The sequence below is a fragment of the Nothoprocta perdicaria genome, unplaced genomic scaffold (genome assembly GCF_003342845.1).
Source record: "Nothoprocta perdicaria isolate Ctin4 unplaced genomic scaffold, notPer1 scaffold_90, whole genome shotgun sequence".
Lineage (NCBI taxonomy): Eukaryota > Metazoa > Chordata > Aves > Tinamiformes > Tinamidae > Nothoprocta > Nothoprocta perdicaria.
The window spans coordinates 256,913-275,733 of record NW_020456199.1 but is presented as its reverse complement, the minus strand read 5'-3'; the positions used below and the strand labels follow the sequence as shown (position 1 = coordinate 275,733).

The 18,821-nt window shown below is 34.8% G+C and overlaps 1 protein-coding gene across 1 annotated transcript in view; it reads left to right on the top strand.

The window, feature by feature from the left end:
- PTPRD (protein tyrosine phosphatase, receptor type D) overlaps nt 1–18,821 on the top strand; it is a 132,940-nt gene that overhangs the window by 75,905 nt on the left and 38,214 nt on the right. The window contains exons 21-22 of the mRNA XM_026052735.1: nt 1,981–2,104; nt 12,626–12,801. Coding sequence (XP_025908520.1) covers nt 1,981–2,104; nt 12,626–12,801 — 300 coding nt within the window. The remainder of the gene's footprint in view (nt 1–1,980; nt 2,105–12,625; nt 12,802–18,821) is intronic.

Sequence of the window (18,821 nt, the reverse complement as noted above, 5' to 3'; positions counted from 1 at the left end):
TTTTGAAAAACTCTTAAAGTAATATCTAAACATACTCCCACAAGTTCCTGAAATTAGGAACCCTCATTTTAATCGATGAGGTTTGTTTTGTTTATAAAACTTGCTTGGGCTCAGAAGTTTTGTGAAGCCAGAAGAAATTAGATTAAACCATTCTGAGCTCAAAATGATTTATGAAGCCTTTTGTACTGTTATTAACATCATTGCAGTGCTACTCAAGTGAGTCATAACCCAAGTATGAGTTAATTCTGCATGGCCCTTACCCAAGCAGATTATGAACTCACCATTCAAAGAATTATCAAAATTCAGGAAAAAAATAGTCAAAATGCTATTATAAAATGTTATTGCATTTGATTTGATTGCAGTGATTGATTTGATAAGATAGAGGCCTTTTCCTAAATCAAAAACCTTTGTATTCCACAAACTATCTGGTAGCAGGGAAAATGGATCTTTATGAAATAAGCTTAAGAAGGAAGTAAAGTCATTCTCTGTATGTTAGTAAAATACATTCTATGAGATTTATACATAGAAAAGCTTTTTTTTTTTTGACTAGACAAGTAATAGTTATTAATTTGAGTGTTAAACCCAAACAGATGCAATTAATTATTTTAGCATATGTATATTGTGTGAAAATACCTTCTGTAATAGGTTGCAGGACACATTTTGCATTTGTACTGTGACATTAACATAAAATGCACTTGCAGCTGTTATAACCAACCCTGAGAGGGTCAGCAGTGTCATGTAAATGATGTCTGAGTTGTGTAGTACCAATATGGAGTTTCTCCTGTGTTCTTTAGAGCAAGTTGCTAATATAAAGTAAATACCTGGTCTAGGCAAAGTTGTGTCTTTTACTTCAGTATTTTGGCTTGTAAGATTTAGAGCAGCCTGACATTACTCGTATATTACTAGGTTTAAGCAAATTATTACTAGATTTAAGCAAAGGACATGACCTTCAAACCGTTTTTGCTCATGCATACAGTCTGATGAAACACTTTAAAGTCTCTAATTTTACAAAGAGGAAAAGTAAAACAATATGTGATTCATCATGACTTCTTAATATGAGGTGACCTTTCTCATAGCAGGTACCATAGCAGGCAGAAGCATGTACCATCTGTCATTTATTCAGTAGTTGCCTAGCTGTATGTGTAACTCACCCAAGGGGATAAAATGAAGGAGGTGGTGCCTGAACTTGGCTGGCTCTTGAAGCATACAGGAGTAGAAGAAGAGTTTCATTATGCTACTTCCTTGGAACATTCAGGTGGCAGGAAGTAAATACTGATTTAAGACCATGCAGTATAAGTAAGAGATCATAAAACTTCATATATGCCTGTTTTTCACATATCTCTATTTGCAACTGAATGCATGAATCAAGGAAATAAAAATAGTGTCTTTATAGTGTGTCTCTGTGTCCTTTAGTTTGTTTCTTAAGCAACACTGGTGTCATTTGTTGTCATTGTGCCAAAAGAAAAAAAAAAAAAAAAAAAAAGGCAACAACACCAAAAAAAACATATTCAGGAACATTTAGATTTTCTTTAGTGAACAGGACACATTGTGAATTTTTGAAAAAAAAAATGTGCACCTAACAACAAAGCAAGACAAAAATATTTTCCCCATCTCTTCACAGTGATTTTAAGGTTTCTGACTTTTTTTCATTCTCTTTCATGCTAGAACCACTCATTGCAAAACTACTTGAAAACTCTTCTCCCTCTTCCTGAGAACCTGAGGAGAATTACCATAGTTTTGGAGAACATGTGGTTTAAATTCATCATTACGCCTTCAAGTGCATCAACATCCAATGTTTGCTGCAATATAGTGCATTATGATGAGTCCTTAATTTGTAAATTTCTTTCAAAAGCAAAAGAGTTTACTTTGAAAAATAATTTCAGAGTTAGACCATATGGTGTGTGTCATTGTGAGTATGATAAGTATGCAGTACTTAGCTAATATTTTTTCTCTCCTTTTCTTCTCTTTATCCTTTTGAAGTCTATCGATCCTGGTCAGCAGTTCACATGGGAACACTCTAACCTGGAAGTAAACAAACCAAAGAATAGATACGCGAATGTAATTGCATATGACCATTCTCGTGTTCTACTCTCAGCAATAGAAGGTAAGGAAACCGTTGCAATTAAACTAATTAAAACCTAATAACCAATTTAATTTTACTTTCTACAGTCTTTGGATTGCAATGTGAAGAACTGTCAATTGAATTACTTCCTGTTAATGACAATCCTTTTTTGGTGTTCATTCTCAGTAATTAAGAAAAAGGACTAAAATTGAGACAGCTTCACATACAGCACTCAATACATCCACTCCCTGTGTGTATGCCAAAGTTTTATCTGCAGGAAATTATCACTCCTTTTTATTTCTACTAGCCCTACAGAGCTAATATATCAGAAAATCTGTGTGAACTAGGCATTTAGTCTAAATCTGATATTATTAACATAGATAATTACTGAGTTTCACTTGCCAAATCCCTAGAAAAAATTAGCTCAACTTTATGTTCTCAGAGGAACTTCAAGAAATATTAATTTTTTCTAAAAAAATTTGACTTAAAAAACAAACACATTTTAAATGGAAGTGTTGAAGCAAATGCACATGTGTGGTCAATGCTGAAATTTTAGTGTATTTCACCGCCAAAAGGTGTCATGGCAAAACAATAGCTCTTTGTTATATTTTCTTTATCCTAAAGCTTCAGAGTTTTGTCTTAAACTGTGCAGAGTGATCAGGCCTGGATGCATGTTTTGCCAATTACTAAAGCAATAGGAAGCCCTGGTTGTCACTCAGAGGATTTCTTTAAAGGCCAGCTGTTCCTTACCCTTAGGATTCTTCCTGAGATGAAGCCAAATTTTCAGTTTATTTTGTGTGGTTGACAATGAGGTACAGTGATGGGAGACAGTAATTGATAAAATACTTATGTAAAGCCATTTATATGAAAATAAATTTTACCTGTAGTAACTTTGATGACACTAGCATATAAAATAAAAGATCTAGAATAACTTTAAATTGTAAGTGACTTTGCCTCCAAGATCTTAATTATTGCAGTCTGAACATGATACATGTTAAATTTCAGGATATTTTAACTTAGCTATGAAGAACTTCCTTATACTTGGCTACATCAGCTTTGTTATGTGTATAAAAGACAATGTTTACAGGTCTAATAAATTTTAATAATAACCTCTCTCAAAAAAAAAGAAGTAATTCCACTGATTGAGCTTCTGAATAAGCTTTTGATCTTCGCCTTTTGTATATTGTGGGCTTAGATTAAATAGGGATTTTTTTCAATGATATTAGAAAATAGAAGTGATTACCTTTAAGAATTTGAATATAATAATCTGCTTATATATATTGCAACTTCGAAGCTCATATAGTTGTATGGACTACATTTTCTTCTGTAATGTCTTTCTGTAATGTCAGTTATATTTTTTGCATTATGTTACAGAAAAATCTAGCCATTTAGAATGTGCTGTTACCTTGTACAGCTATCTATCTCCCCACAATGAGGAGTGTATTTTAATTAGCATTTTTTGACACAGTTCAAGAAAAGTGTTGTTTTCTGTGTCATTGGTACACACAGAGAATCAGGTGAACCATCAGGAAAAGCCAGCAGCAGTAATTGCCTTTCTGAAGTGTGCGTAAATGTTCAGTGAAGCAAAATACTTAACTCAAAAATTACTATCAGGTATAAAAAGTAACTGTCAGGTACAAAAAAAAGACTCAAGATGTTTATAGGGTTCTGTTCTGAAAAAGATGTATGTAACTGAGAGGAAAAAAAAAAAGGAGAAGAAAAAATATAATTACACATAAATATATCTGTTAATTTATAATAAGCCAGACATCTGGGTTTGGAAACTTATGCCAAGTTCCCCTTCATGCAAATGATCCATGAAATTTGACTTCCTAAGTGAAAAAGCACATATTCTGAGGATGGAAAACAAATTTAAGGAAAAATAGAAAACATTGTTCGAAGCAATTAAAGGTATCAAATTGCACAGTATATTAGACTAGCTTTATAAAATAACAAAAAGTAAGAACTTTAAAAAGTTCTAAATTCTCCTAGCAGGAAGGGTCTGAGTCTTTTAAGAAGCAGAGAAAATGTACTGTAAATGTTCGTTGCATTTAAAGTGAGAAATGATTTAGTGAGGCTGAAAATTCTTATTCTAATTGTAATATCAGATATCTTAAATGAAGAAAAACATAATTATAGTCCTTTGAAATTTCTGCATTAACAGACATTAAAACACAAAATGGCATCYGGTGATTTCCTAATTTTAAGTATTTTCTTAGTCTTCAGTTTATGGTAACCAAAGCAACATAAAACAAGTAGTAAATGCTGGTTTATGTTATAATAATTTGACTTGAAAACAGTAATAAATTAAGCATTCTTCTTTTTTATTATTGTTCCTGCTGGGATTTTATATGGTCATGTTTCTGAAATTATGAATATATATTACCCTAAGTTGAGCATACTGGTTTTAGCATCTTGCAGTAAGTGCTTCACTTTCCAGTTTTGAATAAACATTCCCACAATGTAAGTATCTAGTCTGTCCAACGTTTTAATCATTTGACAACTACATTTGTTTTCAAGCTAGCAGAGAAGACATACTATAAATACTATATTAATATTTAAAAAAATCTCTATTTTTGTACTATATTACATTCTGTTATATCTATACAGATTTTTTTTTTTTCTTTTGGTTCTACATATGGACTTTACCTGAATTTTGGTCTTCCTAAGATAGAATTTCTTTCCACCTGATTATAATATCAAGTTATCAAAATGCTGAAGGCCCTGAAACAGAAGGCTTAGTATCTCTTTTGAAGAGCTTGTTTTGCTATTTGGTATAGTTCTTTCTAAATATTACTAAACCCTTTTTAGCAGTTCCCTGTTTTTGGCGTCTATATTTGCCTGAAGTAGCACAGAGTTCCACAACATAAATTATGACTTTGTAAAAATATGTATTTTATACATTTAAATTTTCCCCATTTAAATTCTGTTTTGTTAGATATCCCTTTGGAAGGAAAACTCAAAATAATTGTAATAATTTCAATTTTCACCTAAGGAAAATATTACTCATAAAAGCTTTGTTCCTATTTCTTATAGAGATAAATCTCRTCTCTCATGTTGTGCTGTCTTGGGTGTGACTAAGAATGACATTTGCAAGATAGACATAGTATAATGTGAGAAAATAGTAAGATAGCGAAGTCTATTTTATGCTTGTAGTAGATAAGGTCAGAATTCACAAAATAAGAAAGAAATAGATGAAATTACAACAGCTTTCTACAGATTTTAAACCTCAAAGGGATAAGTAAAATACTAAGGAAAAAAAAAATCAATAAACATTCTTCATTTCAAAACTTTCGTTAGTTCCTTCAGGGGACATCCAAGACTACAAGTCTGCCCTTATGTGGTATAGATTTGTGTAAGAATAGTGATATAAAAATGTAAATGCAGATAATATCTATCTTCTATTAGATATCTATAATATCAATTTGTGCAACAATGTAATAATAATTGTGTAATGTCAACTTATTGGCATTAAAATGCTTCTAAGGTGGAAGTCTCTGTCTACAATATAAATCTTAAGAAAGAAAAGACAAGAAGCCAACAAGATACTTATTGACTTCAGAGATGCCAGTTGTCAGTAAGTCAACGTCCAGGTGTCAGTAAGTCAGCCTGTGATCCTTAGATATAGAATGTATTCCAGTGAAAATAAATTGCTAAATACTTGCAATGACTTGAACAGTCATGAACAGCTTATTTGGCCTTTTTCATATTGCAAGTTATTATATTCCTTTAGAAAAATATAAATTAAAGGCTTAGCGAAATTTTATGCTGCTCCCCCTCTGCAAGTTTAGAGTGCCTTAAAAAGAGCAATGGTTGCAGTGACAAGGCAACAAATTTCAGAAAGATCAAGCTGAATGATTCTGAGTAGCTTAATAAGAGCCATTTCAGCAGCAATACCAAGACCAGCTTTAGTGACATAATAATCCCAGACTATGGTGCTACTTACTATTGAAAATCTCCAAATTAATAGTACATGAGTTATGGATATTATTAAAATTTAACAGCAAAAACAATGTCCTTCTTTGCTGCTCTTGACACAGCTCTGAACCTGTATACAGACTCAAATTCATTTGGAAAGTTTTGACAACGTGTCCAGTGGTTCTGTTCTTGAAGGGAAAACAAGAATTTGGCCATTTATGGCTTAAAGTATACCTACACACAGAAACTGTTTTCTGTCAGGATCATCTAACCTGTAATCTTTTCAGTTCATATTAGTAGCCTTCTGTGACTCTTTTAGTGTGTTATTTAGACATTTAAATAAGTGTTTACATCCAGTGAAACAATTATTTGAGAGACACCTTCAGTCTTGGAAGAGTTAGTGAATCATTTCATCAATCAATCAAGTCCTGACAGTTATCAAATAATCACAGTATGAGGTCTTCATGACAGATTTCAATATTTGCTTTGTCCTATCTTGCAAAACACTGTTATCATGATGTATTGTCGCTATGCTGACATCACACTGTTCTCATACATGTCTCTTGCATTGAGCAAATCTGTCCTTCCTTTTTTGTCCWGACCTTCATTTTGTCATCTGCTATAGGGCTAGCCAACAGTGAAACAAAAAATAAAGAACAACCCTCCACCCCACACACTTTCTTTGGTTTTTCTTGCCAGAGCTCCTCCTGTTTACTGATGTACTTCTCTGCTACTCACACCTTTTATTTTGCATACAGATCTCCTAACAGCTCTAATTCCTAGTCCTCGCCACCACATTTCATCTGTTACAGATTTTTTCATTATTTTTATTTTTCTTTCTACTATTTGTCTCCTGTTCTCTGTACAATCCCTTTTTGTCCTGCTTAATTCCCATCTTATGAGGAAAGAGTAAGTAAGCTGGCCCTATTTAGCCTGGARAAGAGAAGATTGAGAGAGGGCCTTATCAACATGTATAAGTACCTGAGGGGAGAATATAAAGAAGATGAAACCAGGCTCTTCTCGTGGTGGTCAGTGACAGGACAAGGGGTAATGGGTACAAGCTGAAACACAGGAAATTCCATTTCCATGACAGGAAGAATTGCTTCACTGTGAGGGTGACAGAGCCCTGGAACAGGCTGCACAGAGAGGTTGTGGAGTCTCCTCTGCAGATCTTCCAAACCCACTTGAATGCCGTCCTTTCCCATGTGTTCTAGGTGTCCCTGCTGGAGCAGGGGGGTTGGACTAGATGATCTCTAGAGCTCCCTGCCAGTCTCAACCATTCTGAGATTCCGTGATTCTGTGCACTCCTGTGACATTCCCTTTTTCTTTCTAAAATGTGCTTTAATCAGTGCTTTGCTTCAAGGTATCTGTCTCCTTCATCCTATCCCTTTTTATCAGATTCTTCATGTGCTAACATGGCCCAGCAGTGTCTTGCTTTGTCTCTCTCTTTTATTTTTCCTTCTTATCTTACATTAAGTTGGAATGATATGTACTGAATTTCCATCAGCCTTTGTGCAAGTTGTTCATTTTACCAGTATTCATTATTACATTATTACAATATACATTATTACAAATATCTTTGTTAGCTGTTGCTGCATTTTTTTTCCAGTGAGTTTGTATGTTACAGGTTTGTGCTTTGATTTTCTTCCCTGTACAGATATCATGTTACAAACAGCTTTCCCACAGACATTTTTTTGCTGTCATCCAGTAGCCATATTAGGTTCATTTGTGCTCCGACATAGGTAAAATTATCAGTCATTGATTTAAACAAATAGCATAGCTTTGTCAGCATTTTCCATTCATCGTTACATTTTCCCAAGTTGTTTACAAGCACGACAGAGTTTAATCCTATTATTTCACACTTGCCTTGTAACTAACAGTACGTTTCTTGGGGAGGCAGCACAGAAACAAAAGTTTATGGTTTAATATGTTTTAAATGGAAAGGTTACTCAGTACTTAGCCTTTCTAAAGGCTTGAGACAGTCTCATGATTTTATTTCAGTCTTTGATTAAAATGAGGAGTCTAATTAAATTTATTTAGGAATAGCTTTCTTTCATAATCTTCATGAAATCAAGTGTTTAATTCTGAGATCCACATTATTAGCCTTGTGTGCAGATCCCTAGATATGGAGCAGCAAGCTGCACTGTCATTTCAGCTCATGAGAACAATCTCATCATAAATCAGTAGCTGTGGAAGGATAGTTTTTTTCTTTTGTTCTTAAATTGTAGTATTGGCTAATTTTGTTTCATTGCTCATTCACTCTTTTTCTTTTTGTGTAAAATCTGGACTGCTTTGTTCTCCTGAGATATTTGAAAATGGGATGTCTTTTATGCTCAGCTACTCATCTAATGCTGGCCCCATTGTGCTCAATTTCTTTCTGGCAGAATAAGGAGATTGTAAGCTCTGGTCATTCATCATCATGGTTTAAAAGGCTACTAGAAAATAGTTAGAATTACAGTCTTGTGGCTCAGTCTTCAGATGAATTTTTATGCAGAACCTGTTTCTCTGCTATTGATGAGACTTATAAAAATCAAGTGATACCAAGTGGATTACTCTGAATTTACCCTTCAGTTATGCCATCCTAAATCTGGAGTAAACTCCTCTGTTGCCAATAGAGCTAGTCAAGCTTAATATCAATATTTCTGAAGGCAGAATTTGGTTGCTTTGTCCCTTTCTTGACCCATGTTTTTACAGAACAACTGACCTCTCTTGACTATTAGGCCCAAATTTAAGTAATAATGGCAACTGCTGCTGTGCTTGTGGGTCTAATGCCTCCAAGCTATGGCAGCTAACAAAGGCTTGCAGGATTTCTTTCTACCACAGTCAAACTAGTTGTCATCCRAATGTTTTTGCACCATTAGGCTTGACAGAAGGCTGTTTGGCTTTCTCAGCTCAGAATGAGGTTGTAGTCAGGAAAGCCAGTACACAAAGTAACACTTTATTATTTAAATGTATTTACCTTTAATAATCGTTTCACTTTGGTTTCACTAAAAATGTTCAGTAATGATACTTTACTTCACATACTTGGACACAGTGACCTGCTATGTAAAAGTGACTTACCTGGAGGGGATTTGAGTACATGTGTTGTGGGGACATAGCTGATGCTGGTGTGACACAGTGTGATATGGAAAGTGAGGGTAAGAAAATTATTTTATAGAATATATATATAGCATATATATATAAAAAAAGGAAAGGAATATTAATATTAAACAGTGGTGAGGTATCAAAGGGTGATGGAGGAATTCCATTTAAAAAAAAAAAAAAAAAAGGAGAGAGAGAGAGATGATACTGAAACATCATGGATGTTTCTAACAAACTGGATGGAGAACAAACGCGATACCTTACAGATATTGTGCAAGAGAGAGAAAAGGAGCTGAGTGCTGTGAATCCTCTAGACCAATAGGGATATAATTGTGTAGAACGCGGCCTTCTGTGAAACTCTCTTTTAAAACAAATCCTTGAACAAAATTTTCTTCCTGTAAGAAATGTTGAACAATATGGATCTTCCTGGATCTGCAGTGGCTAATGCACACCTGTGGCAAATGGATTTCCCTGTCCATGTCGTAACTAAATCTTTTTAATATCTCATGAAGTCTAGTTACTTTGTAAAGGCATTTTTATGGCTCAAGAATATGCAAGATTATATTTTTTCTTGTTAAAAAGAAAATGGAGTAGAATAGAAATTTCCACTTCAACTTACATTTGAAGAAACTCCCTTTGCAAATTTTTTACTTGCTACCCCTCATTTTCTTTTACTTGAATCTATGATGAAGAAAGATGTAAGCTGGGAATTCGCTTTTTTAATTATGTTTCAATTAATTATAATACTTTAATGTTGAGCTTATGTATTTTAATATGATTTATTAATGAAGTTAATACAAGTTAATAAACATTAAAAATATTTACAATTTTAAACATCTGATTTAAATAAAAAATATTTACATCAAGTACTGATAGCATAGACTGCTAAGATTTGTAAAGAACATTCTTTACTGCACTGTTTGCATTGCTTCTCATGCCTAATCTTCACATTGAGTTGTGCGCTATCAGCTCCAGAGGACAGCTTTCCCAGAAGATCATTTAACCACTTTACAAAGTGTTGTTTTTCTTTTTCATTTTTTTTCCTCAGGCTTTTATTTATAACATATGCTTCAAAGTATGATACCAGACATCATAATATAATTCTAATTTATGCAGAAAACATTTCTTTCCAGCTTTCTCAGTTCCTTTGGTAATAATACCCAGTTGGTGTAAATTTCTCATGTTGGCTTCATTTTTCTTTCTCATCTGTTTCTTGCAAAAATGTTTTATTATCTTGATAAGGGAAGAAAATATGGCATTGTGCCTAGCAGTTGTATTTTCTAAGTCATTAATTCTAATTTCCACAATGAGAAGTGTCATGAAAAAAGTTTGGAGTCTAAAAGCGTGAGGCTTTTGAACTCTGACTTCTCTCTTTTATGGGAGGAAATCATGCTTTTTGGCAATTCAGAGATTGTTTTAAAAAGGCTTCTTTCCCTTTCCACTGGCCAGAAGGGCCTTTCAAGCATAGTTGTCCAGCTTTCCCATGTCCAGCCATGCATCTTGCTTAGGGACTGCCATTTATAGCCTCTTTGGGGCACCAAAAGTTACAAGCTCCTTTCTTCCGTGAAATATTTGGTCAGATTTTTCTTTTTCTCATATCGAAAGTCATATCAAGGTGCTATTTGTATTTAAATATATTATGCATATTTAAAATGATAAAATCTATCAGGCTTCCTTGGGCATAAGGACGTATTTTTTAGCTATGTTACAGCTACAGTACCCTGTAAGCTGAACCTTTTCAAGAGTATTTTGGTTCTTAACTGCTGTCAGTCACAGCTTCCTTCTTCATTGCTAAGTGATTACTGGAATGACACACTAATCTGAGCCAGAATAAGGAGAAAACCTCTTCAAATTATTTCCAAGATGGAAAATATTGGAAATATTAAGGACGGAAATTGGAAAATATTTCCAATATTAAGGGCATATTTCTTCTGTGCATCCAACTTCCTTTGTTGTTTTAGAAGACTTTTCAGATATATACCACTGGTTTTCCAACCAGACGGGAATGTGCCACACTGAGTCCCCCACCTGGGACCTAACAGGTCAGAGTAGACTTGGAGGATTTTTGTTCTTGACACAAAGCTTGAAAATATCTCTTAAACATATTTAATATTATATTGTGGTTCACACCCAAAGAAATTCAGCTTTGTTGTTTTTTTCTCAARTCTTCTTAGAGTGAAATAGTCACAGCTCTACCGAAAGCTATAGACTATCTGAGTATCACCCAACTCTTCTGAGACAGCTTGTGCAACCTTCACCATCTTCTGAGGTTATAGATGTGGGCCTACCAGATTGACTGTGAAAACATAAACCATTAATTTCTACTCAGATAAATTTTTTGTTAATTACTTAAAAATGCCTTTTGATTCTTTTCATTATGATGCAGATTTTTATAATTTTTAGCTTAATCTTTTAGGAAACGCTTCTGAGTTCAACACTGCGGTAGTATGGGAAACACTGTTTCCCCATCCCATTAGCACAGACATTTAGTAGGGTTAATGGAACTATAAAAATAAAATAATATAAACAAGTGAAAAATAGAAATAAAGTCAGTATGTCAAAATATATATATCTTCAAGTATGTACATAGCGCGACTTAAAGCTGGAACCTGAACCACTTAGTCGAGTGGAGATGGGACTGAGACCTCTGTCAGTATGTACTGCTTCCTGTGAGCACAGTCACCTTATTAGTTCAAAATAATAACACAGTCTTCACTGTAACCAATTTGTCCTGCTCAGACATGACAGATGGTGTATTGTGTCCAGCATGTCTATGCATATCTCAGATTCTGACTCGTTTTTGTGCAGGAATTTAATTTTTATTCAGAGTTAAAGAGACGCTTATTTCATGCATGTGCCTTGTCACGCATATGGCTGTTTCTTAAACCTGATTTCCACAGTGTGTTATGTCAAAATAATGCTTCTGGTGAAAGAGGGCAGTAATCTATTTATGGGAAAAGGGCATTTAGTAATAATAATAGTGGGGCAACTTTAACCCTTTTTCCTGTATTTAAAAGCAAAGCAATGAGCTAAAGAGAAGAGTTAAACATGGATGAGTCAAGGCATCTGACAAGAAGGTCACCCTGTTAATAAAGTTCTCATTTAAGAAAATTTAAAAGATAATTCTCTTATTTGTTTGGTTTTAATTTTAATTTGTTAGAAATGCAGCCACAGTTGATGAGATTAGCTGAAGGAAAGGAAATGGTAACGCAGTGTCACAGTCTGTTTGCTTCTCCAAGTGTTAARCTTACTGACCACTGCCTTCAGAAAAGGAAATGGACATGTTACGTTGTTGTAGTCAACAAAGTGCCTCTCACTATGTCTTTAAAAAAAAAAAAAAAATTAATATGATTCCAGGACAAATTTCTCAGTTTTTCTCATGTAGAAAGACCGCTGCTCTTCTAGGTAACAGCATCCTTTTTAATTAAGTATTATTTTAATATTACTTGTTGATTAACTGTAGATAGAACCCATTGATTAAGTGATCCAGAGAGTGCAGTGCTCACCTCCACAGCAGGGCAGCTTGGAAACATTGGCCAGTTACTCAATCCTTTCTCTTTGCAGGCATCCCCGGCAGCGACTACATCAACGCCAACTACATTGATGGCTACAGAAAGCAGAATGCATATATTGCCACACAAGGGGCACTGCCCGAAACCTTTGGAGACTTCTGGAGAATGATGTGGGAGCAGCGGGGCGCCACGGTTGTCATGATGACCAAGCTGGAGGAAAGGTCCAGGGTAAGAAGAGCAAATCACTCTATAGGACAAAACAGTGTTAATGACACCATGCCCGAGCAATCACTCACATGACATCTGTGTTTGTTTAAGAGAGGCTTGTTTCTCTCCAGCRTACATGTATATATGCAAAACTGTTTATTTTTAAATAAAATTGCCACTTGTTAGAAGTGCCCATACAATGAAAATTATGATTACAGCAAATGTTAGTTTCACCTGAGCAGCTATCCAGTCATACTGCTTACAGCGCAGCACTTACATATATTCTGCATGAGACACTTGAAATCTCTTGATCCATAATTTTTTTTTCTTTTGTGTGTGTGTGTGCTGTTTCAACTAATTAGAAATATTAGGGGGTGATAGAAACTGCTGATTCTTTTGTARTACCAATAGCTATCAAGGGTATGAGGTGTCATCCTATTTGAAGGATGTATATAATATAATGTATAATTTTCAGAAAATTAAATGTGTGAGAACAGTGCAGAAAAAGCTCTGCCACTGAGGCTCTGGAAATACTGTCCCAGTAGCATGGGAGATGGGTGCAGAGCAACGAGGGAAGGCAGGGCTATGGAACATGGCCCTATGTCAACCAAAAGGCATCTAAGTCCTTGAGCAGAATGTGTCCAAAAACACCTTGAAGAGTGAGGATCAAGAAATGTTTTGCAAGAAATGGAGGAGAAAARGATCTGTGAGGGGGATGGGGGATTTTTCATCCAAGAAAGCTTTTAAATCGATAGAAAGTATTTGATGGAGATGAAGGAGTAAGAGTTGATACTTCAGCAACTCTTGAATGACTTCAAAACGAATTCAGTTCTAAGTGCTTGCCTAAGTTGGGAACCACAAAGCCCCATCCTGAGTTATGTTGACATAGATATTTTTGTTCATGTGCTTGGATTTGTTTAGCTGTAATGATTACACAGCTTATGGAATGTCATGGCAGCAGTGATTCCTTTCTGGAGGCTTACTAGGATATAATTTTATTTATCCTTTTACCATTTCACCACTTAAAAACAGAGTTATTTTTTGTGATTCAAGCGTTGTATAGAACTCTAATTATAGAATCACTGTCTGCATATAAATTCAGCCTACATTAGTACCACTGCCTGTGCGTACCTGTTAGCAATTAATAATACATTGCAGAAGGTAATTTTATCAGAATGCTTCATTTTATCTTGACACTGCAGGTCTTGGTTCGTGAAGGCRCTGAAAGTTGTTTTGAATTAAGCAAATGAAATCCTGCCCATTTCTTCACTAATTACTCTTTATATAATAAAGTTGCTGCTAAATTGCTTCAGTGCTAAGCCAAAATCTGATCTTAATAAGCAGTCCATTGCAGAAGGTGTACTACTTTAAATACTTGAGAGTTCATCGTAATACTGCAGGCCACAAACAGCCTAGAAACAGTCAAGAAAGATGTTTTGATGTAACTAAATGCAGTTCTATCCATTCTCTTCACTAATTRCTTAGTGAAGTTTCAAAATAACTTTGCTGACTGTGCCCTAAAAAGCACTGATCAGAATAGTAATCCCCTCTACAAGCAATTAGCATGCAGTAACAGTACAGGCCTTCAGTTAATGAGAAACTAGAAAATCTAGTCAATGGAGTGTCTGTGTACTCAGTGCTTATGTTTGTGTATTTCTTTGTGCATAATTTAGCTCATTCTTTGTTCACAGATGAACTGARTTTTGTGCACTCAAATTTAGTGTATAAGAGGCCATGAATCCAGTACATAATCCAGCTCAAATCTAATATAAATGGAGTCTCCAACCCTGAAAGATATGCAGGTTATCTTTTCTCCTGCTAATACAGTAGCTCCAGATAGTGTAATTAATAGTATTGATGTTAAGCAATAGGGGGAATACCCATACGGAATGGAATATGATGGCAAGATACCATTATTTTTTCTTAAGCCATCATAATTATATAGCATATTCTTACAGAAGGAGACCAAGTAAATTTCAAACAAGAAATACAAAGTCTGTTCTAATAGAGATGAAGATCTTTAGTAATTTTGTTTTTTCTTTTTCCTTTGATTCCTTTTTGACTGCTTTTGTGTCTTGGCAGCCTAATCGTTATTCCTGCTGCAAGGCAAAATCGTTTCTCTCTGGGACTTCATCTACTTTCCATCTTCATGTCATTGTTTCTGTTTAGCTAGCTTTTTTTTTGTTGTTTAGTCCTTCAGCTTGGTATCAGCCTTTTTAACCTAGGCTGCATAGATAAAGATGAGGATTTTAATTGCATCTGCAAAAGTAGAGAGGGTTCATTAATATGTGTTAGATGTCTGACTGACTTCAGCTTTGAGAACGTACAGTTTACAGCTGAGACATCAAATAGAGATGTTACAATTTATTTGTTTCTCATTTGATTGCCTATAATGAAGTTTAAGTAAAAGAGAAGCTTTTAACCTTTCAAACTTTATTGTTTCTGTTTGAAATTTCATCACTTGAATCTCAYCTGTCCCAAGCCAGGCAGGAGAGATGACAATAAGTCATGTTCAGTTCAGAATACAGAAGTCATCAATATGTGCACTTGCTGATTCGTTAACCAGATCAGATGTTATAACAACACTCCCAAGTGTACCTTTCCCTATATTCCCCCRCAATTCTCCTGCAATTTAGGCCAAATTTAAATGATTAATGAAAAAAGGTGACCCGATATATTGTATTGGACAATACTGTATACTGTATTGGACAGTAAACATATTTTTGGAAAAGTTGTGATATCTCTATATAAATTTAAGAAAATAAATGAAAACTACATCTACTTACAGCAGTAACTAAAAAAAAAAAAAAGCTATACTTCTATCTGATAAGAAATAAGCCAGCAGCTCTCCTAGCAGACATAAGGCCTTTATTGGAGATTGCATTCTTTCCTGCAAATTCTGCTTTTTAGAAGAGTTAAGTAGTTTTATCATTATTATTTCCAAGTTTTTAATGTTAAACCATCAATTTATGTATCCATAACATACTATATGAACTTTATTTCAACTTTGTAATATTCTAGGGATGTTAAGATATGAACCAGAATGAGAATGAATGAGAGAGCTGATCAAATAATATATATAAAAAAATCTGGGCAGTCCATGTGTGGTCAAATAATATATGTATAAAAAAACTGAGCGCTTTTAGTCCATGTTTTATCCAGATTTACCAAAACTAAAATAAAAATGTGTAGGTTTTTTACTGCCTTTTTTTTTTCCCACTGTAACAGAATTCACTGGCTATAATCCAGGAACTACTACATTGTTATAAGTGCTGGAGTTGGTGGTGTCACAAGCTACCTTGTCACAATTTTAAAACTCGCCCATATGGCTTTTCGTCATGGAAGAATTCTCTAAGTCGTGGGGCAGGAATGTGCTCAATTTTCAGTGCAGTCAGTCCGAAGTGTCTAGTTCATATAATGCCACTTCAAGAATGTCATCCTAAATCTGTATGGACACAGTACACATTCACAGTAGAGTGGAGCCTCTTTTTCAGGTCTTTTGTTTGCCAAGAGGCGTCAACTAAAACTCAGACTGTTATGTTGACCCAAAAGCAAAAACAACAAAAAAATACTATGCAAATGCAATGTTATTAGCAGGGGTAATTTTATGTGAAGATAAATGCAAGAACACCACTATACATGTCTGAATACTATWCATGTTTTGGCATGCCATATCTGACTATTCCAGGTTAAAATCAGCTTTGCTTACATGCCTTTGGAGTTTGAGACCATCCAGAATAAATGCCCCTGAAAAGATGTTGCTAGAAGAGAACAATAATGATCAGAGGGTAAAGAAATCAGGTAAATCAGGTGTAGAGAAAGTCAGAAAGAATTAGATTTGCTTTGTATTTAGGAGAGTAGACAAAAATGTAATGGTCTTCCAAATCTTCCAGCATGTGAAAGGCTGCTGAAAATCACAGCACTCAACTATTTCTTCTGTCTAGGGGGATCTAAGAGAARGAAATCACTGCAGAAGTGATTTATGTTGAATTATTGAGAAAATTTCCTAAATAAAAAGTTATAAATGGAGCTATTTCTCCCACTGTAAACTTTCAAGAACTGTTTAGAGTAGTGTCTTGCTAGAAATAATAGAGCATTACCTGGTTTTGCCACAGATTCTTTTCAAGGCTTCATCTAGTTTTTGCCTTATGCTTGTGTACCTGTAAATTATATGGTATATCTTTGCTGTGAGAATAAACTGACAGTTTTGTAAAAAATAGGATTCTCCTAAGGCATCCAGGTAACAAGTGGTGCAGTCAAATTTGTGTCTTTTTCGTTTGTTTGTGTAGGTTTTTTTTTTTTTTTTCTAAATTTTGAAGTAAAATATACAGCAAAAGATATACCTCATATAATTATTCTTTTCTTCTGGAAAAGAGAAACTATGCCACTTAAAGACTATGGTAATTGTCAGCTTTCCTTTCAAGACCAGAAATTCTTCATATTTGTTTTCTAATCATAATGATTAATTCTCATTCCTTTTAGTACTGCACTATATGACTAAGAATAATTCTTCAGGAATCTCAAAGTAGAAAGTAAACTAACAGAACTTTTCAGTAAAATAGTCCCAAATTGACTAATGTGGAAGATTTTTTTAAAAGACTCAACCTTTTTTTATTTGTGGTAAGATGCCTCAGATAATACCTCAGAAAAACTTAAGTTTTTCAGAAGGGTGTCTGTGAAGGAGATATTCTTGGTGGAAGAGTCTCTGATGGAGAATCTTTTCCATCATTTTCAAGAGAGTTTCAAGCCAAATCTTGATAAAAGACTGTTTTTTTCTAGGTGGTCTCACCAGTCAATATCAACTGCATGATATACATTTGGCTTCAAAGAGTTTTATTTATGTTTCAAACTGGTGGGTTTACCTGTCCGGAAAGTCTTCTTGTACTTAATTGTTTGACAGATTCGTTCTTCAAAATCTCTATATTGTAGTGATTCATGAAGGTCCTTAAGTACCTGAAGGGAGAATGTAGGGAGGAAGAGGACAAACTCTTCTCATTGCTGGTCAGGACAGGGGGTAATGGGTGTACACAGGCAGTTCCATCTCCTTGTGAGGAAGAACTTCTTCACTGTGAGGGTGACCGAGCCCTGGCACAGGCTGCCCAGGGAGGCTGTGGAGTCTCCTTCTCTGGAGATCTTCCCAACCCGCCTGGATGCCACCCTGTGCCCCGTGCTCTGGGTGTCCCTKCTGGAGCAGGGGGTTGGACTAGATGATCTCTAGAGGTTCCTTCCAACCTTGAACATTCTGTGATTCTGTGTCCTGCCTTTCCTGCTGTTAGTAAGAGTTCCAAAAGGGCATGTCTCACTTAGGCTGGTGTTACCATTTTGAAGTATTCCTGGCTTGCATAGATAATGATGATAATGAAAGTTAAGATAGAAAATGCCTTTTATTGCATGCCTAAGTTTCCTTTTAATATCATTTTCCTTTTGTTTTAATAACCGTGCAACACTCAGGCTTAAGGATTGGAATGGAAACAGTTTGGGGGTTATCGTTTTAATTATCAATTATCTTTTCATATTAACTGTTAGCCTAATAACCATATCTCAGAAATTTCAAAAAGAATGTGATGAGGCTTGATTTGAAGACTTACTAGAGGACTAAAGTTTATTTTAAGTTGATTAGTTTAAAATTCATTTATGTTATATCTAATAGAATTTTATCACACTACTGAAGTGCCTATTTCTTACCACATTTTTAAACTCAGAATACACACTTTAAATGAACTTTGACCTTTACTCTGTTTGTGATATTTGTACTCCAATGCATCCTCAAATATGTGTTTCAGCACATAATTGTTTTCAACAATTAAAATTGTTGTATTGCATTCCCATGTCTAAAAGCAAACTAAAAGCAGCTTCTATGATCTTGAGACTCAAAATAATGGAATCTTTAGAGGGCATGGCATTGTTGTGAAAAGGAAAATGACTTCAGATTGGCAACTGCTTGGAGACAGTACATCTCCTGAATGGTGCAAGGCACCAACTTGGTCCTTTTAGGGTTCAGGTAAAGTTTCCMTGAACAACAGAGAATATTGCTTTATATT